This window comes from Lissotriton helveticus, chromosome 1_1 (genome assembly GCF_964261635.1).
Source record: "Lissotriton helveticus chromosome 1_1, aLisHel1.1, whole genome shotgun sequence".
Lineage (NCBI taxonomy): Eukaryota > Metazoa > Chordata > Amphibia > Caudata > Salamandridae > Lissotriton > Lissotriton helveticus.
In genome coordinates this window covers 462,968,935-462,990,152 of record NC_136057.1, presented here as the reverse complement: position 1 = coordinate 462,990,152, position 21,218 = coordinate 462,968,935, and the positions used below count along the sequence as shown (strand labels likewise).

Below are 21,218 nucleotides of genomic sequence, written 5' to 3'. Positions count from 1 at the left end.
TAGTGTGTGTAACATGTCGTGATAGTGAAATACTGCCAATTTCTTTTTCACTATAGAAAGGCAATCTTGTCCATAGGCCAGAATGGGGAATGCTGTGTAACATGTTTACCTGCATATTTTCCCATAGAGTGAGATAAGAAATTAGTCTGGTATCTCTGCACTCAGAATTTAATAACGCGTCTTTAAGGAAGGATGGTTTTTAAATTCTGTGTCTGAAAATAGCACTTTTAGGAAGTGGCTTTTTTCTTGTTCAACCTTTCTGTGTGCCTCTGCCTGTTTGTGGATTGACTGTCTGGTTTGAGAGTGACAGGGGCTGAGGTGGCTCCAGGAGTCTGTGTGAGTCATCCCTGGACTGAATAGGCTTATCTGCATTTGGAGTGGTGGGAGGAGTAGCACCTGGGCCTGAATAGGGCTGTGCCTGCCTTCCACAATGCCTGCTCCACCTCCTGCGTTACGTCTGAAGACTCTGGTCCACATTCACAAAGGAATAAGTTGTGCACTGGCAGAGTGCACCCAGAACTGGTTTGGACTGGGTCCAGGACCCCTTACTCCTAGAGAACAAAGACGTTTGGGGTATAAAAATGAGAGCTGAAACCCCTGAACTTTAGATCAAGCTGGAATTCAAGAGGATCCGTTTCCAAGGAGAAGAGCTGGAGAAACTGAAGAGAAGGACTGCGCTTGCTCTGTGTTCTGGGGCTAACCTGCAGTTGCTATTCTGCCAAGGAAAGGAGAAGGACTGTGTGCTGTGTCCCCTGCTTCAAGAAGATCTCCAAGGGCCTGAGGAGAGCTGGTCCCAGGAACAAAAGGACTTCACCCCCAGCTCCCCCTGAACTCTGCTGTGTGAGTTTTGACCTGCCTACAGTGCTTGACCCAGTTGTGGGGCCTCTGGAGGTTGTTGCTGCTGTTTTGGGCGCTGGAAGAAGAAGCAGCGTGAAAAGAACTGCAAAACCTGACGCATCACTCTTCTTGCAGCACGTTTCACCGGCGCATCTCGACGGTGCGAGAAGATTTCCATTGCATCGCCGTGCCGCTGAGAAGATCGTCCCAGCGCCTGTTGCTGCTGCAAGAACCGACGCATCGAGGGATCGCGGCTGAAGAGGACTGATGCTGTGCTGCGCAACGCTGCTGCACCGATCGCCATTGCATCCCGAAGATCCATTCATAGTACCTGTGCGAGACGCTTTCCCGACGCATCACCTGCGCACTGGAACCGGCACGAAGACTCAACGCATCGCTCCCCCTACAGACCGGACTCGACGCAACCCATCTGCCGCTGTTTGGCTTGGGCAGTTTTGTTGCATCTCCAGGTACTTTGGTGCAAAGTCACGCACCATAGATTTCTATGGTACAAGATCTTCAAACCTTTCCAAAGTCATATTTTTAAATTGTGTATGTTGGACTTTTGTCGTTTTGGTCTTGTGTAGTTTAGATAAAGATACTTTGTTTTTCTAAACTGATGTGGTGTCCATTTGTGGTGTTTTCACTGTGTTACTGTGAGTGTTGGAACAAAAACTTTAAACATTACCTTTGGGATAATCCTGTCTGCTCGTGCCAAGCTACCAACGGGGTGAGCAGGGGTTATCTAAAGTGTGTATCCACCTTACCCTGACTAGAAGGAAGGCTCCCTATTTGGTCAAAGGTATCTACCTCTGCCAATTAGAGACCACCAGTTCTAACTCTAACAGCAAGCAATGAGCAAGAGGACAAAGAAGCAATGACTATGGAAAGAAATCAACCAGCATTGTGAAGAAAGCAAGTTAATGAGAAATCCACATCAGGCAATCGAGTTATGAAAAGAAGCAATGGGAGAGCGACAGAAACTGGGAGGGGGACACATGGACATGAAAGGGAGATGATACACAGGAAAAGGTAAAGACCACATGAAAAGAGGCATACATATGAAAGGGGAGACGAGGAGAGAGATGGATAGTAGAAGGCAGAGACATAATTCAGACCTGGGACAAGAAGAGCAGCACACAGAGTGCCTTACAAAGAGACAGAGGCTAGCAAAATGGAAAATCAGTGTGATCCCTAACTACTTAACTTGCTGCTAAGTATAATACGGCCGTCTTTACGCCTGCCTAGCCAGAGTTGATGAACCTACATTGCTACACTGGATGTGCACACGGGGGCTCCTTGCCTTTTATTCCAGCTCAGAGGATACCGTGCCAAGTTAGCTACGAGTTTAGCTCTATAGACAATGCCCTTTAAGGTCTGGAGTCCATTGGCCAACAAGGCCCAAGGGTGTGCAAACGTCCTGTCACTGTGTTCTGAGTTTACTACAAGGCGGCCATTATTTATAGTGGGAGAAAGCAGAATTACCTATAGCGCAATCTTACAAAACATAATGATTTTAGATTGATATAATGGAATAAATGTGGTCCTGTGCTACATTATTTGCAACAAATCATGCAGTCCTCAACGAGGTCCATTTACAATGTTCTTAATAGCGTCCCATACCATGTGAGTCCAGTATGTGATTCCCCCAAAGCATCGACTGGTGGCAGTACGACAGACTCACTCACACCTTTAGCAATAGGCTTACCAAGGTGCACCAAACCTATTAATGGTTAGGATTACCTGCCGAGAGAGGTCGGCAAGTGATACCCCATGATTTAAAGCAGGAGGGAGGAGGAAGCTGCCAGAGGAGAGTGAGCGAGCCGGAGAGAAGGGGGAGGAGAGTGAGCAGTGGCAGAAAAGAGCAGAGAATGCACGGTGGCTGTGAATTGGATGCTGTGTTGTGTAACAGCTCTTCTGAAAAAGAAAATCCCGAAACCGGTCCCAGGATGCTTGTTTCGGTCCAGGGAGGACCTAGTTAAGAAGTTCAGGCTGGACTGTTCCCATGAGGAACAGGGTCAAGACTGATTTGCATATGTCTGGGTCTGTCCTGTGGTGGCAAAGTGAGCAAAAGAACGATGGATTAAATCCAAGTCTCTTGACTGGGGGTGAGTAGTTAAAAGGTTTCAGCACTCCTTCCATCATTTTGTTGTGTTTGAAACCTAAAGGGCGGCAGCTAGGTGCAGGATGTGCATGAGGAAAAGACAGCAGAGATTGGCAAAGCTGCCACCCTTCACACGTTTTTTCAGCAAGTGCTAGAGCTGGAGTTAGAGCCCAGGTCTTCAGATTTTACTGTAATGTAAAAGAAAAACTGTAATGACCGGACTTCTTATGGTCAGCTGAACGTGTTTATATACTAGGAATGGTGAGTAGCTACACTGACTTTCTCTCTAAGATACCATCTTTAATGGCATTTGCAAATACATTGCAAGGGTTGCACAGGCTCTAATGAAAGCAGAGAGAATGAGCTTGTATGTGCACATACTGGATTGTAAGACAATTCCTCTTGGGGACCCCTCACTTCCTTAGACCCTGGCACCACTGCTCGCGACGTACTAATGGCAGCTAGAGCAGTGCTACCCAAACGTTTTATAACCATGACCCAATTTTTAGAAAAACAAACTTTAGAAATCCTTCTAGCTTTGACATACATGAGGTGGTACAATTTGTTTAATGTAAAAATAGACATGCTTTTAAAATGCTGTGAATTCGCAAAATAACATGCTCTTTCCTATTTTTTTCATACCGCTCTATTAGGAAATATTTGTAAATGCTACAACCTTGACCATGCCCTTCAATAAGTCTGTGGCCAAGATATTGATCTATCCATAGGAGTTGCAGAATGTGAACTGCACTGGAGCAGGAACACTTTTCAGAGTGGGGTGCTAGCCTGTGGAGCAGGAACACTTTTCGAATTGGGGTGCTAGCCTGTGGCATCTGTTCACTCCACAAAGTTGTTGATACCATTGATTTGAGAAATTCCTTCTGCAGCAAAGTATGGGGGGGGGTCAGGCCTCCTTTCCATGTTTTGTTTTAAAACGGGCCCCAGTGGTGCATTTTGGGGTCCCTCCCTTTCTCTTATAGATATATATTGTAGTTTTTTGCACTACATGAGCACCAAATTCTATTACATAAGGTCAGATTCATTTTTATTTTAAGCATACGAGATTGAGATTTGCACAAGGTCTAGCAAATGTATTTAGCAGGAGAGTGGTAATGGTGTAGTATGTTGCTGGTGGTGCATTTTGGAGCACCCTATCACTAATATATTACTTAAACAGTGTGCAGTAACACACTGTCATTTACAGACATAACAATTTCTATTGAAATAGCCACTATATTTGCACAGTCAGACAGTTTTACTGATAAAACTAAATAGCAGACAAATTCTAATGTGTGGGGATATGGTTTCAGTGTATATTTGCCACATGTGCATCGCCAAGTAAGTGTTTTGATTTGATCCTTGTTTCCATCACACTTCAGAATCACGAAAAAGTACTTTATTTTGCTTTCCTTACTGCTGATATATCCTGAAATGGGTACAGTTCCTTTGCAGGTTTTTAATTTTTTTGTTACAAATGACATCCTACTGCCTTTCCTTTCACACTGTGTACTCCAGCAAGAAGTCACATAATTCACTTTAACCCCTTCGCCGCGGGGCTAATTCCCTCGCGGCGTGGGGGGAAGGGTGGCCGCGCGTGGCACTGCGGTACTCATGACGTGCTCAGCTCGTCATGAGGAACAGTGGATCTGTGCTCATGACGAGCTGAGCTCGTCATGACTCCGCCCACTTAATGGAACGCCCCACACAGGAGGGGAATTAGTCCCGCTTGGGCATTCCACGGCCGTTATGACGAGCTCAGCTCGTTATGAGCACAGCTCCACTGTGCCTCATGACGAGCTGAGCTCGTCTTGAGCCTTGAAGAGGTTAAAAACTCCTCTCAATTTGCAGTCGGAAAGAGAAAAGTAAACACCAATCTCCATGAATAAACGGCAATTTGTCAGAAGGCATAGCCTAACATTTCACCTCTGTCTTTGTAACACAGCAATGTGACCAGATAAATACAAAATGTAACTGCATTTTTATTTGTTGCTCTTTCGTGACTCACTAGAAATGGCTGGCCCCACAGTTTGCGAAACTGAGCTAGAAACATGGGCAGCTGAAACTGTACCTGTCCTTCACCTCCTAGTGAGGTGCACTTTTGGGATTTACTTCTAAGGTGCAAAGGACAGGAACCTAAACCTTCACCTCTGCCTACCTGTGTGCTCCGTAATGGAGGACCGGCTATTCTGCACTCTGTGTGGCTTTTACTGCTCAGTTGATGAATTCAAGGAAAATAGCTGACACGCCTCGACACCGGTGAGCATGTGCCTTGTTTTGCATTGTTTGGTGTAGGCCGACATCAGCTGCGTCAGGAGCATGTCGCTAGATACTGACTCTCTGTGTATGTTATTGTAAATACCGCCTGGAAACGTTCTCCTGAAAGATTAATGATAATGCTCTTCTACTCTGATGGCTTGTGTGGGAAGCAGAGAAGGCAGCAGTCTCCGAAACTGCCAAACTAAAGCGCAAGAGCAGCCGAGTGTGTTTTGGGCTGAAGATGTGCGCCTGGGAGGGATCCGAAGGAGCGGCAAATGTGCTGCTCCCTCGCTGGAAATGATTTCTGTCGAGTGCTGTGCCAGACCTGAGTGCTCCCGTCTCCGTGGACCTCTGTAAACTCCAGCGCATTAATTGGCCGGGGTTCAGAGGAAGACAAGCTCCCTTCAGTACAGGGTAAAGCGAGCACAGGGGATGCTAAAATATTCTGCTTAATGTGTAATGCTATAAATATTAGATGCGAACCCGTAATTATTGAATAAAGGGCCATCATCTAAACCCATATCTTCAAGCAACAGATGTGCACCGCATGGAGCTGGCAGAGTGAAACATCTGTAGCTCCCATCCAGGCCACATTAAGTACCCTCTAGACCCTGTCAGTCCACGAAGGACTGGTATATTGGAGAGGTGTGGCGCCGCGGCCAGGGCGACTGACGCTGGAATCTGGGGATCAGGGTTCGATCCCCGGCTCGTATATTGGAGAGGTGTGGCGCCGCGGCCAGGGCGACTGACGCTGGAATCTGGGGATCAGGGTTCGATCCCCGGCTCCGGCGGCAGGTTAGTCCAGCACCATGTGACTCTGGGCAATAGCTTGCTTAATCTTCCCGACGGCCCCCAGCGCCTAGAGACCCTTACGGGTGATTGTGCGCTTTACAAATGTGGATTATTATTATTATTATTATTATTTGTACCTCATCAAGCTATCTCTTGCTCTTATCCCCCAACCTGATACCACGCTATTAACCTCCTGGATCTTGTAACACCTTCCCCTGAGTGTTCCATATAGTGTCCTACCATGCCACCTAAGACCCAATTCTTCCATCACCTAGCTCGATTATACCTATACCCAGGGCTTTAAGTAGGCTGAAAAAACTGTGGGTCTCAACGGGGCGTGGCCGATATAATTAAGGGCGTGGCTTCAAACACTTCTGCTAAAAATCTGTGCTCAGCATAATGTTTCCACCCAACTCTATTTTGCGGCTTCTGTTATTGCTTCTACTTATTTAATACAACTAGTAACATTACACCTACAACAAGCCATTTGTCAAAGGTTGTTAGTTGCATAAGATAAATATACTACATGCTTACATACAATTATGGCTTTGTTGTATATAATATTGAAACTGCTTTAGTTCTTGTGCAAATCGGTTGTGGGGTAATGGCTAGAGCTGCCAAGTTTGGAGCTGAGGAAGCAGGTTTGAGTTTCGGCGTTGGCTCAACATCCTGCGTTTCTGGGCAAATCACTTAATCGTTCGTGCCTACCAAATCGGACAGGACTGCTCCCATGAGGGTCAAGACTGATTTGCATATGGCTGGGCCTAAACTGGGGTGGCATGGTGAGCAAAAGAACGATGGATTTAACCCAGTTCCTTTGACTCGAGTGTGAATGTTTGATTTGCTCTGCATTCCGTCCATCATCTGTGGGCCTTTTGCTTTCTCACCCTAAGTGTGCCAGATGCTTGTTTCCGGTCCAGGGAGGACTTGGCTTGGCAGTTTGGATGAGACTGTTCCCACGAGGAACAAGGTCAATACTGATTTGCATATGGCTGGATTTAACCTGGAATGGCATTGGGAGAAAAAAAACGATGGATTTTGTCCCAGATCTCTGTACGGGGGTGAATGTATGACATTGTTCAGCATTCTGTCCATCAATTGTTCTTTTTGCTGAGCATGCAAAGGCACCAAATCACCTATAAGCTCTGGTCCCCCTTCCACGTTGTTTCTATGCAACACTGCTGGCTCCAGGTTGGGTTGGCCACAGGGCTGGCCTCAAATCATGCCCTGTTACCAATCCCCTGCTGTGCACAGCCAAAGGCCATGTACAGTACGGGGTTGGCTACCTGTGGGTGGTTTGTGGCCAGGCCCTGCATATAACCCTGCTGCCCACGGCCGGGGGTTAGCTTTAACGTGAGGTAATAAAATATCACATTAAAGAAAACTAGACAGTCACTGATTAGTGTTATATTTAGTTGTAATAAAAAGATTTATTTTGTTTAAATGAAACCATAGAAATTCACTGAAAAAAAAGAAAAAGGTGAAAGTAACGTTAGTTAGGTGAATGTCAGTGACAACAATAATGTTTTGAACTAAAAACAAAACAGAACTTCACAGAGCTAACTATAACGTGTGCCCCTGCCATGCTTCTTATGACCTCCTATATTACATCACTCAACATGTTCTATGACGTTATTGAGGACCTCACTGATGACATTATTCAAGCATTTTATATACATTACTCTATAAACTAGTATGGCATTTGAGGCCTGAAAGTAAGTACAAAATAGCTCCGAATAATGACGAATAATTAAACTCATTACAGATACAACTCCCTTAGGTGTAGCAAGCATGTGTTAAGAGCAATATTGACCTTATACCATACACTCCATGTGTAGACCAGTTGACATTAACAATCAACCACAGATATGTGGCGAACCCTCATTGCACACTGTGTTCAATATGTGTACAACTGTTCAGAGAAAGCCAAGTTTCTCCTCATCTGTTTCCAACTAAATGCCCTTCTCTTGTCAGCTTTTATCTGAATTAGGTAGTCACAAAACCTACACTGCGAAATGAAGTGGATATGAGTAGCACTATGGCTTTAAGTGGTAAAGATGTCATTGATGATAATGGAATGTTTTTGCCCTGTCTAAACACAAATTGCAACAATACAGTGTGGGATTAGTTTAGTAACTAATTGTTGTATCTGCTTGGATGCAGCAGTACTACTTCCATTTCACGCTTGGCACCATCTCTTCAGAATAGTTCTTTTGCACTGTATGTAGCAAAACGATCTTTTTTTGTCAATTAAAAGAACATTTTCTCTAGGGCGCAATTTTGCTAGTCCTGTTGATTTACCTTTTATTTCTTCCAGTGCGATGATACACACAACCCTGCCTTTATTGTTAATCTCCAATTAAAATGCTCACGATTTCCAAAATAGTGGTGGGCGCCATGAACCCACCTTTAAGGACTGTGTATGCAGTCTAGCCGATTTTATGATCAAGGCATTGTGTTGCCTTTCACCCCTCACCCCCTTAGAGAAATGGTAGTTATCCAGTATTATGGGTGTCTTTCATAGATTCACATGCCTGAATCATTCCCCGTCGTCGAGATGGGAGCCCCGGTAATATAAAAGTAATGTCCTATAGACATACATAGAGAAAAGTAGGCCTAAAGGCCTTGCCTTAGTAGCCTATCTATGTCCTTTTGTAAAAAGGACCAAATTCCTGAAGGTAGCCAATCAGCTACCACCTCCCTCTAGAACCTTCCTGCCAGGAGCCTCAGTCTCTCAGATTTTCTACCGCACGTTGTGCTAGGGAGTCCCCACCTGAGCTCTCCTCAGGTTTCTTGAATTTCTAATTTTTTCCACTAAAACCTTGGATTATTCACCTCAACTATGGCTGAACAACAGAAGAAAGGACTATTTAGAGCCTGTTCCTCTTGTGGCAAGAAGAGACTGCACATTGATGACAAACATGAGACTTGTCTCTACTGTCTTTATCCAGATCATTTTGTCAAGGAATGTAGGATTTGTAGAACTTTCTCTACCAAAACTCTCAAGGATAGAGAAGGAAGACTGCTCCTCTGGTTAAACAGACTTAAAACCAGAGATGATGATGTGCTGTCCTCGGAGGGCAGTGAAATGGCTTCAGTTTCTTCAAAACTGTCTTTGAAAAGGCCAAGGGAGGCCTCCCCTAGCCATTCAGACGTCCCTCACAAAAAGACTACTTCTAAGTCTTCGGAGGTAAGATCAGACACGTCTGGGAAGGAACCAGCAACTTTCAAAAAGCCATCGCAGTCTTCGTCGACGACCGCGTCGACGTTTTCTTCAAGAAAAACGACATATGTCTCCACGTCGACGACGACAGTTTCGACGACGATGGCGTCGTCCGCCTTTGCTTCCACGACGACGACCACCCAATCGTCGACGATGGGTAAGCCACTGTCGTCAATTGTATTGATAAAAAAGCAGCAGTCATTTGTTAAAGCTTCGTCGACATCACCGTCGACGACGACGACGTCGACGACGACGACGATAAAACAAAAGTCGACGACGCCTTCACAGTCGACGAAGATTCCGTCGACATCCGGTGTGTCGTCGACGAGAGTACCGTCGACGCAGAAGTCACCACCGACGACGAAGGTACCGTCGACGACTAAAAGTACATGGTCGACGAGAACATCTTCGACGGTGAGGTTACCGTCGACGACGACGACCACACCATCGACGATCACATCGCCGACGACAGCGACGACGACGAAAGTCTCGTCGACGCCAGACAAACCATCTTCATTACCGTCGACGACACCGTCGGCGATACCGTCGACGACCTCATCGTCGACGACGACATCGTTGACACCATGGAAAAAAGCGGAGTTGATACCATCTAAAATGATTACCAAACTGCCCATTACACCAGCATTGACATCACCCAGTAGGGTTCAAAAACTACCTCCAGCCTGCTTATTTCAAACTGATGAATCTGATGATGACCACTTCGAACAAGCTACAAGGCCATCAGATCTCAATGTCAAATGCCAGAGTACTGACGATGACGGAGATGATGTCATCTTTACGGAAGAAACTACGCAGATACAGGAACATACTCGAGTCACTCCAATGATATGCCTGCCGGCTGAAATAGTCTCTGACTTGCAATTCTTGATCACAGACTACAAGACACGATTCCCAGAATCACCAGCAGCCTCGTCCAAAGAGAAGCCTCACGAGTCATCCAGACCGCACCACTCCCCTAGATCACGACCACCATCTTTGGTTATGACGCAGGACAGTGAAGCGGTGCATAACATTCAATCTTCTGACGAAGAAGAAGATGTTCCTGAAGAAGGAGAGGTTAGAGACGACCTCTCCCAAAACAGAGACGGAGAGGATTACGTCGCTCATTCACCAGCCACGCCGGAACCCAACACTTCAGACTCTCCACCAGTGGATATCGGCGGATTCCACAATTTAATTGAGAGAGCGGCCATTAGATTCCACATGACCATGGAATCAAAGGAAACCGATTGTTTTCTTTATGACTTTAAAGATCCCATAAAGAAATCGGCGAGGTCAATTCCCATAATAGATTACATCTGGGAACAGGGTCAGCAACTCATGCAAACGCCTGCTTCTGTATCTATAGTGGTGCCGAGACTTGATAAAAAGTATAAGGCACCAACATCTGCACCTACTTGCCTTAATACGCATCCCAAGCCTGACTCAGTAGTCACCCAAGCCGCTCAAAAGAATTCCAGAAATCCATCCTCGCCACTCTCAGCACCACCAGACAAAGAAGGCAGAAAATTAGATGGCATCGGCAAACGATTCTCCACAACGTCTGCCATGACTGTAAAGGTGGCCAACGCCATTGCTCTGCTAGGCAGATACAATAGACAATTATGGGAAGATATAGTTCCGTATCTAACAGATATACCGGAAGATTTAAAAGATGAAGTCCAGTCCCTCCTTAAAGAAGGACAGATGTCCGCATCGGAGATCATTGATTCAGCTGTGGATGTCGCCATGACAGGCTTTAGACAGCTAGCAGGCGCAGCTGTCTTGCGCAGACAAGGATGGCTCAAAGCAACGTCCTTCCGTCAAGAGGTCCAAATCAAAGTTTTGGACATGCCCTATGACGGACAACATCTATTCGGTGCAAAGATAGATGAAGCCTTGCAGATGATCAAGAAAGACACGGACACTGCAAGAGCTCTCGGGACTTTACAATTTAAAACTCAGTCCTTTCGTGGGAACAGAGGACGAGGTCAACCAACATACAGAGGATCCTATCAAGGAAGATCCTCTTACTCCTACAACCAAAATCGCTCACAATATCAGCAGCGACAGCAACAACAAGGTCGTCAGACCTCCTACGGGAGAGCGAACTTCAGGGGTAAATCCCAGAAGAGAACGACCGGCGGACGACAATGAACTATTTCAGCAGACACTCCCCACACCGTCGTGTCCTCTCAAGATTGGAGGAAAATTGACACATTTCCTCCACAACTGGAGATCGATAACGACGGATCGGTGGGTTCTCCAATTAATCCAGCATGGTCACACATTGGAATTCAACTCAATCCCACCGTTAACTCCTCCTCGCAAACTTCCACACAAGCGCCTTCGCTTGCTCCTACAAGAAATCTCTTCCATGCTGAAGAAGGGAGCAATAGAACGAGTTCCATCCGCCCAGAAAGGGAAGGGATTTTATTCCCGCTTCTTCTTAATTCAGCAGAAAAAGAAGAAATGGAGGCCCATTCTCGATCTCAGGGCACTCAATGTCTTCCTAAAGAGCCAATCGTTTCGAATGGTGACAATCCAGGAAATCTTAGGATCCTTAGAGGAGGGAGACTATATGACGTCTTTGGACCTGCAAGACGCATATTACCATATCCCAATACACCATCGCCACAAAAAATTTCTTCGCTTCGAGGTGGCAGGTCAACACTACCAATTCTGTGTCCTGCCATTTGGCCTCAAATCAGCACCACGCATTTTTACGAAATGCCTGGCTCCAGTGGCAGCTTTTCTAAGACAGCAGAATCACCAGGTCTTCCCCTACCTAGACGACTGGCTGGTGAAAGCACCATCTCTCACAGACGCACAGCTGTCTTCAACCGCCTGTCTCGATATTTTCCAGCTCCTAGGTTTAACTCTCAACTACGAGAAATCAACCTTGCAACCCACCAGAATTATAACATTCCTGGGGGCTACTCTAAACACCATTTCATCCAAAGCCTTCCTGTTGGACCCGGTCCTTTGGGCAGGTTCACCCCGTGACTTTTTGCTTTTTCCTAGCCTGTTTTTGGAACCTGGATTGGTGATTTTAGGCCTCTGCGCACTTTTTCACTGTGGTACAGTGTAAAGTGCGTGTGCTCTCTGTGTATGGATGGTGAGTGACCTGCCCTCCCATAGGAATGAATGGGGAATATGTATGCCCATGGTAGATTCCTGATGCATGGGGAGTGCAGGGTCGAGTTTGATATGTATGAATTCGTGAGAAGGAATGCTGCAGAATGGTGTATGCGGCATGGCTGTGTTTAGTCTAGAAGCGCTACTTTTAGAAGTTGGCATAATTGTGTAGTGAGTCTGCTGGCACGTGATTGGCTGATGGGCCTGGCCCAGGCATGCCTGGGCCTGCTGGTAGATGGACTGTCTGGAGGAGGGGGGTCTGAGTCAGTCGTAGATGAAAGGCCCCCATCTGCTGTCACGGATGGGAGGGAAGAGCTCTGGGGGTGCCAGGCTGTGCCTGTCAGCCCACCCTGCTGCCTCTCCCTCCGGATGGCCCCCTGTCACCTCTGACCTGAGGCTGACAGGAGAGGGAAACCAGATACACCCAGGGCTTAGGGCTCGCCTACACAAAGACTTCAAACGACTTCAAAGCCTTTTCTGTGGATAAGAAGGGGCTGTTCCCCGTCCAAAAGGTTCTTCTTGTCTTGTTCTTACTTCGGACTGGAATCTACCAGGGGCGGGCGCTGCCCAGCCCCTGGATGCCTGGACTTCTGGGGGACCCCTCTGCCTGTCCTGGAAGGATGGGGGACTTTGCTTTACCCTGGAGGGACTTTGCTGTATCCCCTGGAGGACTTGGCTGGACTTTTCCTCTTTAGCGCCTGTGAGCGCTTCGCTGGGACAATAGCGCTTAGGAGCGCTTTATTTTCGAGTACAGCGCTGGTAGCGCTCTGCTCATTTTCCCTAGCGCTTGGAAGCGCTTTATTTCCCATGGCCGGTGCCCACCCGGCATCTGGCCCGTGAAAGGAATCAGCCCCCGCCTGCCTGCCTAAAGAGAAGGGCCGCTGCGCTGCCCGCAGCGACCCGGAAGTGGTCGGCCGGCCGGCCAATCTCAGCGCGGCCGGCCGGAAGTCCCGCCCCCCGCAGTCGGCGGGAAGAGGAGGAGAGGAAGGCGCGGAAGATGGCGGCGGCGGCTGCTGCGGGGCTCCCGTGACCGGGAGGGAGCCCAGAGAGAAAAGAAGCAGGTTGTCGTTGCCGGTCTCCCATGCTGTGGAGGGAGACCGGAGTTGTGCCCGAGAGACGAGAGGACGCGGCAGGAAGCAGGAGCCCCGGAGAGAGAGGAGTCCGGCCGCAGCAGTGGAGAGTCCCGAGGAGCGGGAGCTTTCCGTCCCCCAGCCGCCGCCGCACAAGAGAACTGGTGAGTGCAGCTCAAAGGGGAGAGGGGGGCCGTCGGGGCACATTGCCGGTGCCCTCGCCCCCCCCTCTGGTGTGCAGAGCCTGATGAAGCTCGGAGGGCGGATCTCTGTGCTCGAGCCCCCGAGCGGGGCTCCAACAAACCGGCTGCATTTTGCTTGTGAGCCCTGAGAGGCTCAAAGGGGGCACAAATGTTTTACGAGCCCCTAGAGGCTCGAGGGGCAGTCGCAGTATCTCGGGTCCCCCAAGGGGGGGGGGACTCCAACCAAGGTCGACCCCGGTCGGCAGTGGGTCGCCCCAACGTTTGGAGAGTCCAGTGGGGCTCTAGGGGGCACCATTGTTTTCAGAGCCTGAGGGCTCCCTGGTGCCTAGTGTTTTTAGAGCCTGTGTGGCTCCAACGTTTGACCAGTGTTTTTAGAGCCTGTGTGGCTCCAACGGTTGACCAGTGTTTTCAGAGCCTGTGTGGCTCCGACCCTTGTGCGCAGTTTTGTTCTAGGGCCAGTGAGGGCCCCGGCGCAGTGTTGAATCTCCAGCTACCCAGCAATTAGTGGGCAGCTGCACCGTTTAGGCGTAAGTTGGAGAGAGAGTCCCTGCGTGGGACAGCGAGGGCACCGTGGTGCCAGGCCTTCACAGCTGCGCAGCACTTAGTGCCAGCTGCAACGTTTAGGCCCTTGTGCGTGTTCCCAGGGGCCCAGCAAGTAGTGGGCCCCTGCATCGTTTAGGCCCTGACATTGAGACTCAGGGCGTTCTAGCCCCAACAAGGCCAGTTGGCCTAGGGACTGCCACAGGTGGTGGCTTATGTAGGTTTTGCGCAATTGTATGGTTCTTGTACCTCTGAATGTGATTTCTCGCATCATGTCTTATTCCTGCACCTCTGAATGTTTTTAGACATCATGTGACTATTGCGCTACTGTATTATTCTGGTACCTCTGAATGTAATTTTATTGCATCATGTGCTTTATTCTTAACACCGCTGAATGTGTAGGTTTATGCATTAGGTGGTTTTTCTTTACTACTCCTCTGAATGTATATTTATGCATCATGGGTAATGTGTTCTTCCTTAGACCCCCTAAAACGCTGTGTGCTACTTAGGTGGTTTTCCTTTACTACTCCTCTGAATGTGTTCCATACATCATGGGTAATGTGTTCTTTCTTAGACCCCTAAATGCTGTGTGATACTTAGGTGGTTATTCCTTCAGTACAGGTGGTCCTAGTGAGGTCCTGGTCCCCTGCGCGACAGTCTCCTAAGGGGTTTAGGGTTGCGTAGGGGGTACTTACCTGTTCCCAGTAGTTACTGGATGTGATCTATAACTGTTACTTTGTGTTACAGTGAAGTTTCTATACTTTTATTCTAATTACTGACAAGTATTTCTATATCTGCAAAGTGTTGATTCAGACAGTGGCCCATGTGGCCCTGTCTTGTAAATAATCCCTTGTGAATATTGCCGTGCCAGTTGGCACAATGTACATGTGTAATTTCTATCTGATATGTTTTGACAATACAAAAGTTATTTTAATATAACCTTGTGTGGAGTCTCTTTTGTGGTGTACCTAGTATGTTGTTGCTGTTGTGCGCTGACGCAAATGCTTTACACATCGCCTCCGAGTTTAGCCTAGACTGCTCGCGCCATGCTACCTAGAGGGTGAGCAGGGGTTATCTTGGCGTGTGACTTCCTTGCCCTGACTGGAATGGTGGTTTCTGCCTGGCTTTGGCATCAGCCTTAGCCTACCAGAAATAGCCGGTTTCCAACACTTCCCATCTCAAGAAAGAAAACACAAACTGATGGCTCTGGCTACCGCAGTGTCTTCCAAAAAGTCCATCAAAGTCCGAACTTTCAAATCCCTTCTAGGGATGATGTCTTCTTGCATTCTGCTAATCCCTCACTGTCGACTCAGAATGCGCCCCCTTCAGGAGGCTCTGAACAAACAGTGGATCCAATGTACAGGCTCTTTCGAGGATCACATAGTCATCACTCGACAAATAACCAAGGCTTTGCTGTGGTGGACGATGAACAAGAACTTATCCAAAGGTCTAACGTTCTTGATACCAGCAACTCCACACGTCATAACAACAGACGCTTCTCTGGAGGGATGGGGTGCAGTTCTTCAGGATCTGCAAATCAGTGGCAAATGGACGGACAGGGAAAAAACCCCACATATCAACCTCCTAGAACTGAGAGCAGTTCTTCACTCTCTCCAAGCATTCCTCCCTCGCATCAAAAACTCAGCAGTGCTTGTGCGCATGGACAACACAACCACAATGCACTACTTGAACAAGCAGGGAGGGACGCATTCTCTGACACTGTCTCGAGAATCGCAAAAAATCTGGAACTGACTACTGCTCAACAACATTACATTGACAGCTGAATATGTCCCAGGAAAAGACAACGTAATAGCAGACGCTCTCAGCAGACAGCGGTCACTGTCCCACGAATGGGAACTGGACCAACAAGTTCTCAACGACATCTTCTCGGCATGGGGAACACCACACATAGACCTCTTTGCCACCAGGGAGAACGCCAAATGCCACAGCTTTCCAAGCTGGCATCCCCAACCGAGGTCACTAGGAAATGCATTTTCCATCGCATGGCGCAATGTGTTTGCGTACGCATTTCCGCCATTTCCCCTAATAACCAGAGTCATTCGGAAAATGAAAATGGAACACCGCACCTTGATTCTCATTGCCCCATACTGGCCGAGACAACATTGGTTCACGGACCTGCGTCGCCTGTCTGTTCGACCATCGATCCAACTACGTCAACACCAAACTCTTCTCTCAATGTCCAGAGGCCAAGTACTCCACCCGAATCTGAAATCTCTCAGATTATCAGCATGGCTCCTGAGTACAGAGAATTCTGTCACCTAAACATCCCGCAGGAGTGCAAGGAGGTCCTAGCCAAAGCAAGGGCTGTCAGTACAAACAAAACTTATTCCTTGAAATGGAAACGCTTTTGTATTTGGTGTTCAGACAACAATATCCATCCTTTCAGAATCACGCCGGAGCAAATACTTCCGTATTTACTACATCTGGCGCAAACAGGGCTTGCACATGCCTCCATTAGAGTTCATCTAGCGGCAATCTCATGCTTTACAAGAACTTCGAGAGGTCCCTCACTATGGTCCAACAGGCTGATAAAGCAATTTCTTAAAGGACTCTATAGATCTTTTCCAAGGCCAAGACGTGTACCACCAACATGGCACCTTAATATAGTACTCAACCAATTGATGAAACATCCATTTGAGCCCATACATAGGGCTGATCTCAAATACATATCTTGGAAAACTGCTCTTCTTTTGGCCTTAACATCAGCAAGGAGGGTCAGTGAACTACAAGCGCTTTCTATACAAGATCCTTTCATGCAATTCAGAGAGGACAGAGTCATTTTAAGAACTAATCCTCGCTTCATTCCGAAAGTCCCCTCGGACTTCCATCTCAATGAACCACTTGTACTTCGCTCATTCTTCCCAAACCCCAGTACTGTGGCTGAAAAATCCCTCCATTCTTTAGACCTCAAGAGATGTCTAAAATTTTATCTGGACAAAACGAAACATTTCAGAAAAACAAATCAACTTTTCATTGCCTTCAGCAGACCTAGAAAAGGCATGCCACTGTCTAAGCAAAGCATTTCCCGATGGATATCAGCGGCAATTACCTTTTGCCATGACAAAGCCGGACGTCCATTACATTCCACAGTCCGAGCGCATTCCACAAGAGCTGTGTCCACATCGGCAGCACTATTCGCTGGAGTACCGATTCTGGACATTTGCAGAGCAGCGACCTGGAAATCGCCGCATACATTTACCAGGCACTACTGCCTGGATACAGAACTGTTGCAGGATGCAGCCGTGGGCCAGGCTGTACTTCGCCATCTATTCCACTGAGATGAGCCTTCCTTCTTCCCACCGTCCTGCAATGGTATGCACATTTATTACTTATTACTTGTGTTACTGATGGTATATAGTCGTATGATATGTTTTATCTCAGACTAATTCTTATGTTCCATCGCAAATGTGCATAATGTATTGCTTGCTATTCTGATTCAGGCATGTGAATCTATGAAAGACACCCATAATACTGGATAAGGAATGCGTTACTTACCTGTAACAGCAGTTATCCAGTATTGGTGTCTTTCATAGATTCACATGCAACCCTCCCACCTCCCCAGGAAGTACTCATCTCTCACTCCAGAACATTCACTACGTCTACCTAGCTTGGTGCGTACGAAAATCTGAGAGACTGAGGCTCCTGGCAGGAAGGTCTAGAGGGAGGTGGTAGCTGATTGGCTACCTTCAGGAATTTGGTCCTTTTTACAAAAGGACATAGATAGGCTACTAAGGCAAGGCCTTTAGGCCTACTTTTCTCTATGTATGTCTATAGGACATTACTTTTATATTACCGGAGCTCCCATCTCGACGACGGGGAATGATTCAGGCATGTGAATCTATGAAAGACACCAATACTGGATAACTGCTGTTACAGGTAAGTAACGCATTCCATCATTTATGCCACTTTCCTCAAAATGCGCCTCTTATTTGTATTGCCTCTCACCGTTAAGGTTTACACCTCTTGCCATTAGTCCCCTCACAATGCAGTCTAACATGCATCTGTATCCCTCCCCTCCTTCATTCTCTCCTTGATGGCTCCTTCAGCCTACCATAAGCTGACCAATATTTGCACACAGTGCTTTCTAGTGTATATTGAGCTCATGACCCCTGAACTCCAGGCTAAACACTATAGAAATAATTGTCTTCTCGTACACCATTTCTTTTTTTTTTTTTTTTTTTTTAAGTTTGAAGTTTATTGAAATATAAAGAACCAAAGACAAAATGAAGAAACAATCAAAAGTTATGCGAAAAAATGAGAGTAATCTTACATATTAGCGAATTACATTCAAGAAAATGAAACACAAAATATGAAAATAGCAATGAGGGTGAGGAATATAGGGGGATGAGAAGATACCTTAAAATATGAAAACAGATTAAAAATATGATAAAACATTTGCTATATATAATAATATGATAATCGAATAAATTAAGGTAATGCATTTATGGAGGTTTACAAACTTCAACCGTACGTAGGGAAGGTGGTGGATGAGGTTTAGCCACTGAGGAGAGATAGTCAGTGAGGGGGAGCCATAAGAGATCACGTTTAATTGCTAAGGATATAGGAGAGACAAAATTAGTGTCAAGTCGGTGATTAAAGCAAACTGCATTCCACCATGCAGTAAAAGAAACATCCTTAGCTTGTTTCCAGTGCGATGTGATATGGTGGAAAGCAATGGCTATGCATAAGTCAAGTAATTTGTGGTTGGAGTCAGATTCAACAAAGGTAGGGGATAGGGAACCTAAGAAAATGTGTGAAATGGAGAATGAAACCGTAAATTTGAAAAAATTTTGTAACTGGGACCAAACTAAGTGCCAAAAATGTAATATAGGGGGACATTCAAATAGCATGTGTTTCAAATCAGCTGAAAGGGATGTGCAGGACCAACAAATAGATGGAGTGTCTGGGGAAAAGGAGGACAGGAGCAATGGAGTGAATAATATACGATTATAAATAAAGAATAAGGTTTGTGTGGTATTAGCAGCTCTGGATGTACTGTGAACCTTGGACCAGATTTTGTCCCATAAAAGAATGGACCATGTGTGAGATAAATCTTTTTCCCAAGCCAACTCAACCTTAGATTTGGAACGATCAACAGAGGATTGTAAAGATTTATAAATAAATGACGCAGAGAGAGATTGATCGATAGCATTAGAAATCGAAAGATGTGTGGTAGGAATAAAGTTAGAGGCGGGGAGTGAAGAAAGATATTGAGTAAGGGATGGAAGTATCGATAAATATTGTTTACGGGATGAGGCAGGTAACGAGAATTGAGTTTGAAGATCTTGGAATGAAAGAGGCTGATTATCCGAAAGAAGTTGTGAGATCCATTTTAGACCAAGGGAATGCCAGGATTTCCAATATAAAGAACGATTGCGAATTTTGAGGAATTTATTATGCCAGATAGGTTGAGCGTGGGTGGAGGAGGCAGATGGGTAGGTGGATACTAAATATCTATTCTAAACGAGAAAAGGCAAAAAATCTCGTACACCATTTCTGATACCTCCTACCATGCCCACAGCCGCTTCCTTTCTTCTTCACTATATCAGCAATGCCCTTCACTCCAGCCCCTTCAAGGCCCATCATCCAGTTGATCAGATTGCCTTGAAACCAGTTCATTTGCAGCTGCCAACATTAATTTTACCCCCAAACTGCAACATTATCAATAGCAGCCGCCTTTACCCCCTTGGTTCAGTGCATAGCTTACCTTTTACCTCCCTCATGGCTGACTTACAAGTCTTTGACTATCAGTCCAAATTCGCAAAGGGCATTGCAACCTGAAAGGCAAGCATCATGTCATTTGTGGCATATGAATATTTGCAATCTAGTTTTCGTCTCTGTTAAAATGCTAATGAATGAACATCGCTTGCCTGGAAAGTTGTGAGTCTGATGCGTTTCTTAGATGATATCTGCTGTGGAGCAGGGGGGCTGACTGTAAGAGACGTCAGACTGCTGGGCCTGGACACAGCGGCGCAATGTCTTTACTGTAGTGTCTCTCTGGGGACTTTGCATTGCCAAGACTGCTGAACCCAAGTTTACTTTGTAGAGGATGTAAGTAGATTTCATGCATGAATTAATCTGAGATTCTGTGCAGCTGAGGGAATTGTGCCTTCGTATTCTTTCACAAGTGATGTGCAGCGATCAGACGAATACCTATACTGTTAAGCGGCGACAAAAGGATGCAAGGGTCTAAAAAATCTTCCTTTCTTTCACAGATGTTGTCAACCTGGATCTGAAGTCTACCCTGAGGGTTTTGTACAACCTGTTCACAAAATACAAGAACGTCGAGTGATGCTGGAAGCAGCTACAAGCAGTCCCTGGCCCCAGACTGAAATATTTATGAGTTCCTGTTGTAACCTCGGTGCCTTACACTGGATCCGTGCTGCGGGGTTGCCTTACTCCGGACTGTCGTCTTCCAGAGAAGAGGCAGCATGCCCGACAGATGGGGCCTTTCTAAGGGCCCCTCGGGTATGCCCTTTCTGTGAGAGAGAGTCCAGCCGTGTTTGTCTAGCTTCTAGTTATAATATACCTTTTAATACAACAAAACCGAGATTGCTAGTCCCAGGCGTGTTATTTGTCTATTTGGGCTAAACTGTTTCTGGTCAATTATGCATATAAACACACAGGGTAGTACAAGCTCCTGGTATCAGTCCACCTTTCTTATTTTCTCTCTTCTGGATCTTGATCAAACACTTTGAAATACTGAGTTATTGGGCCCCATAAAACACTTTAAATATGTCATTGTTTGTTTCAAATGCTTGTATGTATGCCTGTAGGACAATGTACTATTGGACTTTTTTGAACGTTACATAAAATATCCTTTATTTAAAAATATCCTCAAACAATGGCTGTTTTGTCTGGTCTTTGTGACTAATCATGTATTTATTAGGATTTGACATCAATTTCTTAATATGACAATATAAATAATCTTTGTGCTTGTACAAATCCAGTTTGCAGTTCTGGGTGGTGTGCCAATCATCATGAGCTTTTGGAGCTGGTTGACTTTTCATTAGCATAAGACCTGTTATTAGATA

General features: G+C 46.3%; 1 protein-coding gene across 3 annotated transcripts in view; it reads left to right on the top strand.

Moving 5' to 3' along the window:
- Nucleotides 1–21,016, top strand: part of PARVB (parvin beta) — a 604,437-nt gene extending 583,421 nt beyond the window's left edge. For 2 of the 3 annotated variants that reach the window (XM_078673861.1, XM_078673860.1), the window contains exon 13: nucleotides 20,400–20,610. In XM_078673861.1, the coding sequence (XP_078529987.1) occupies nucleotides 20,400–20,476 (77 nt within the window). In that variant the 3' untranslated portion in view covers nucleotides 20,477–20,610. Of the gene's footprint in view, nucleotides 1–20,399 lie in introns of all 3 variants that reach the window. The other variant, XM_078673859.1, reaches the window with a different exon arrangement.
- The last annotated feature ends 202 nt before the right edge of the window (nucleotides 21,017–21,218 follow it).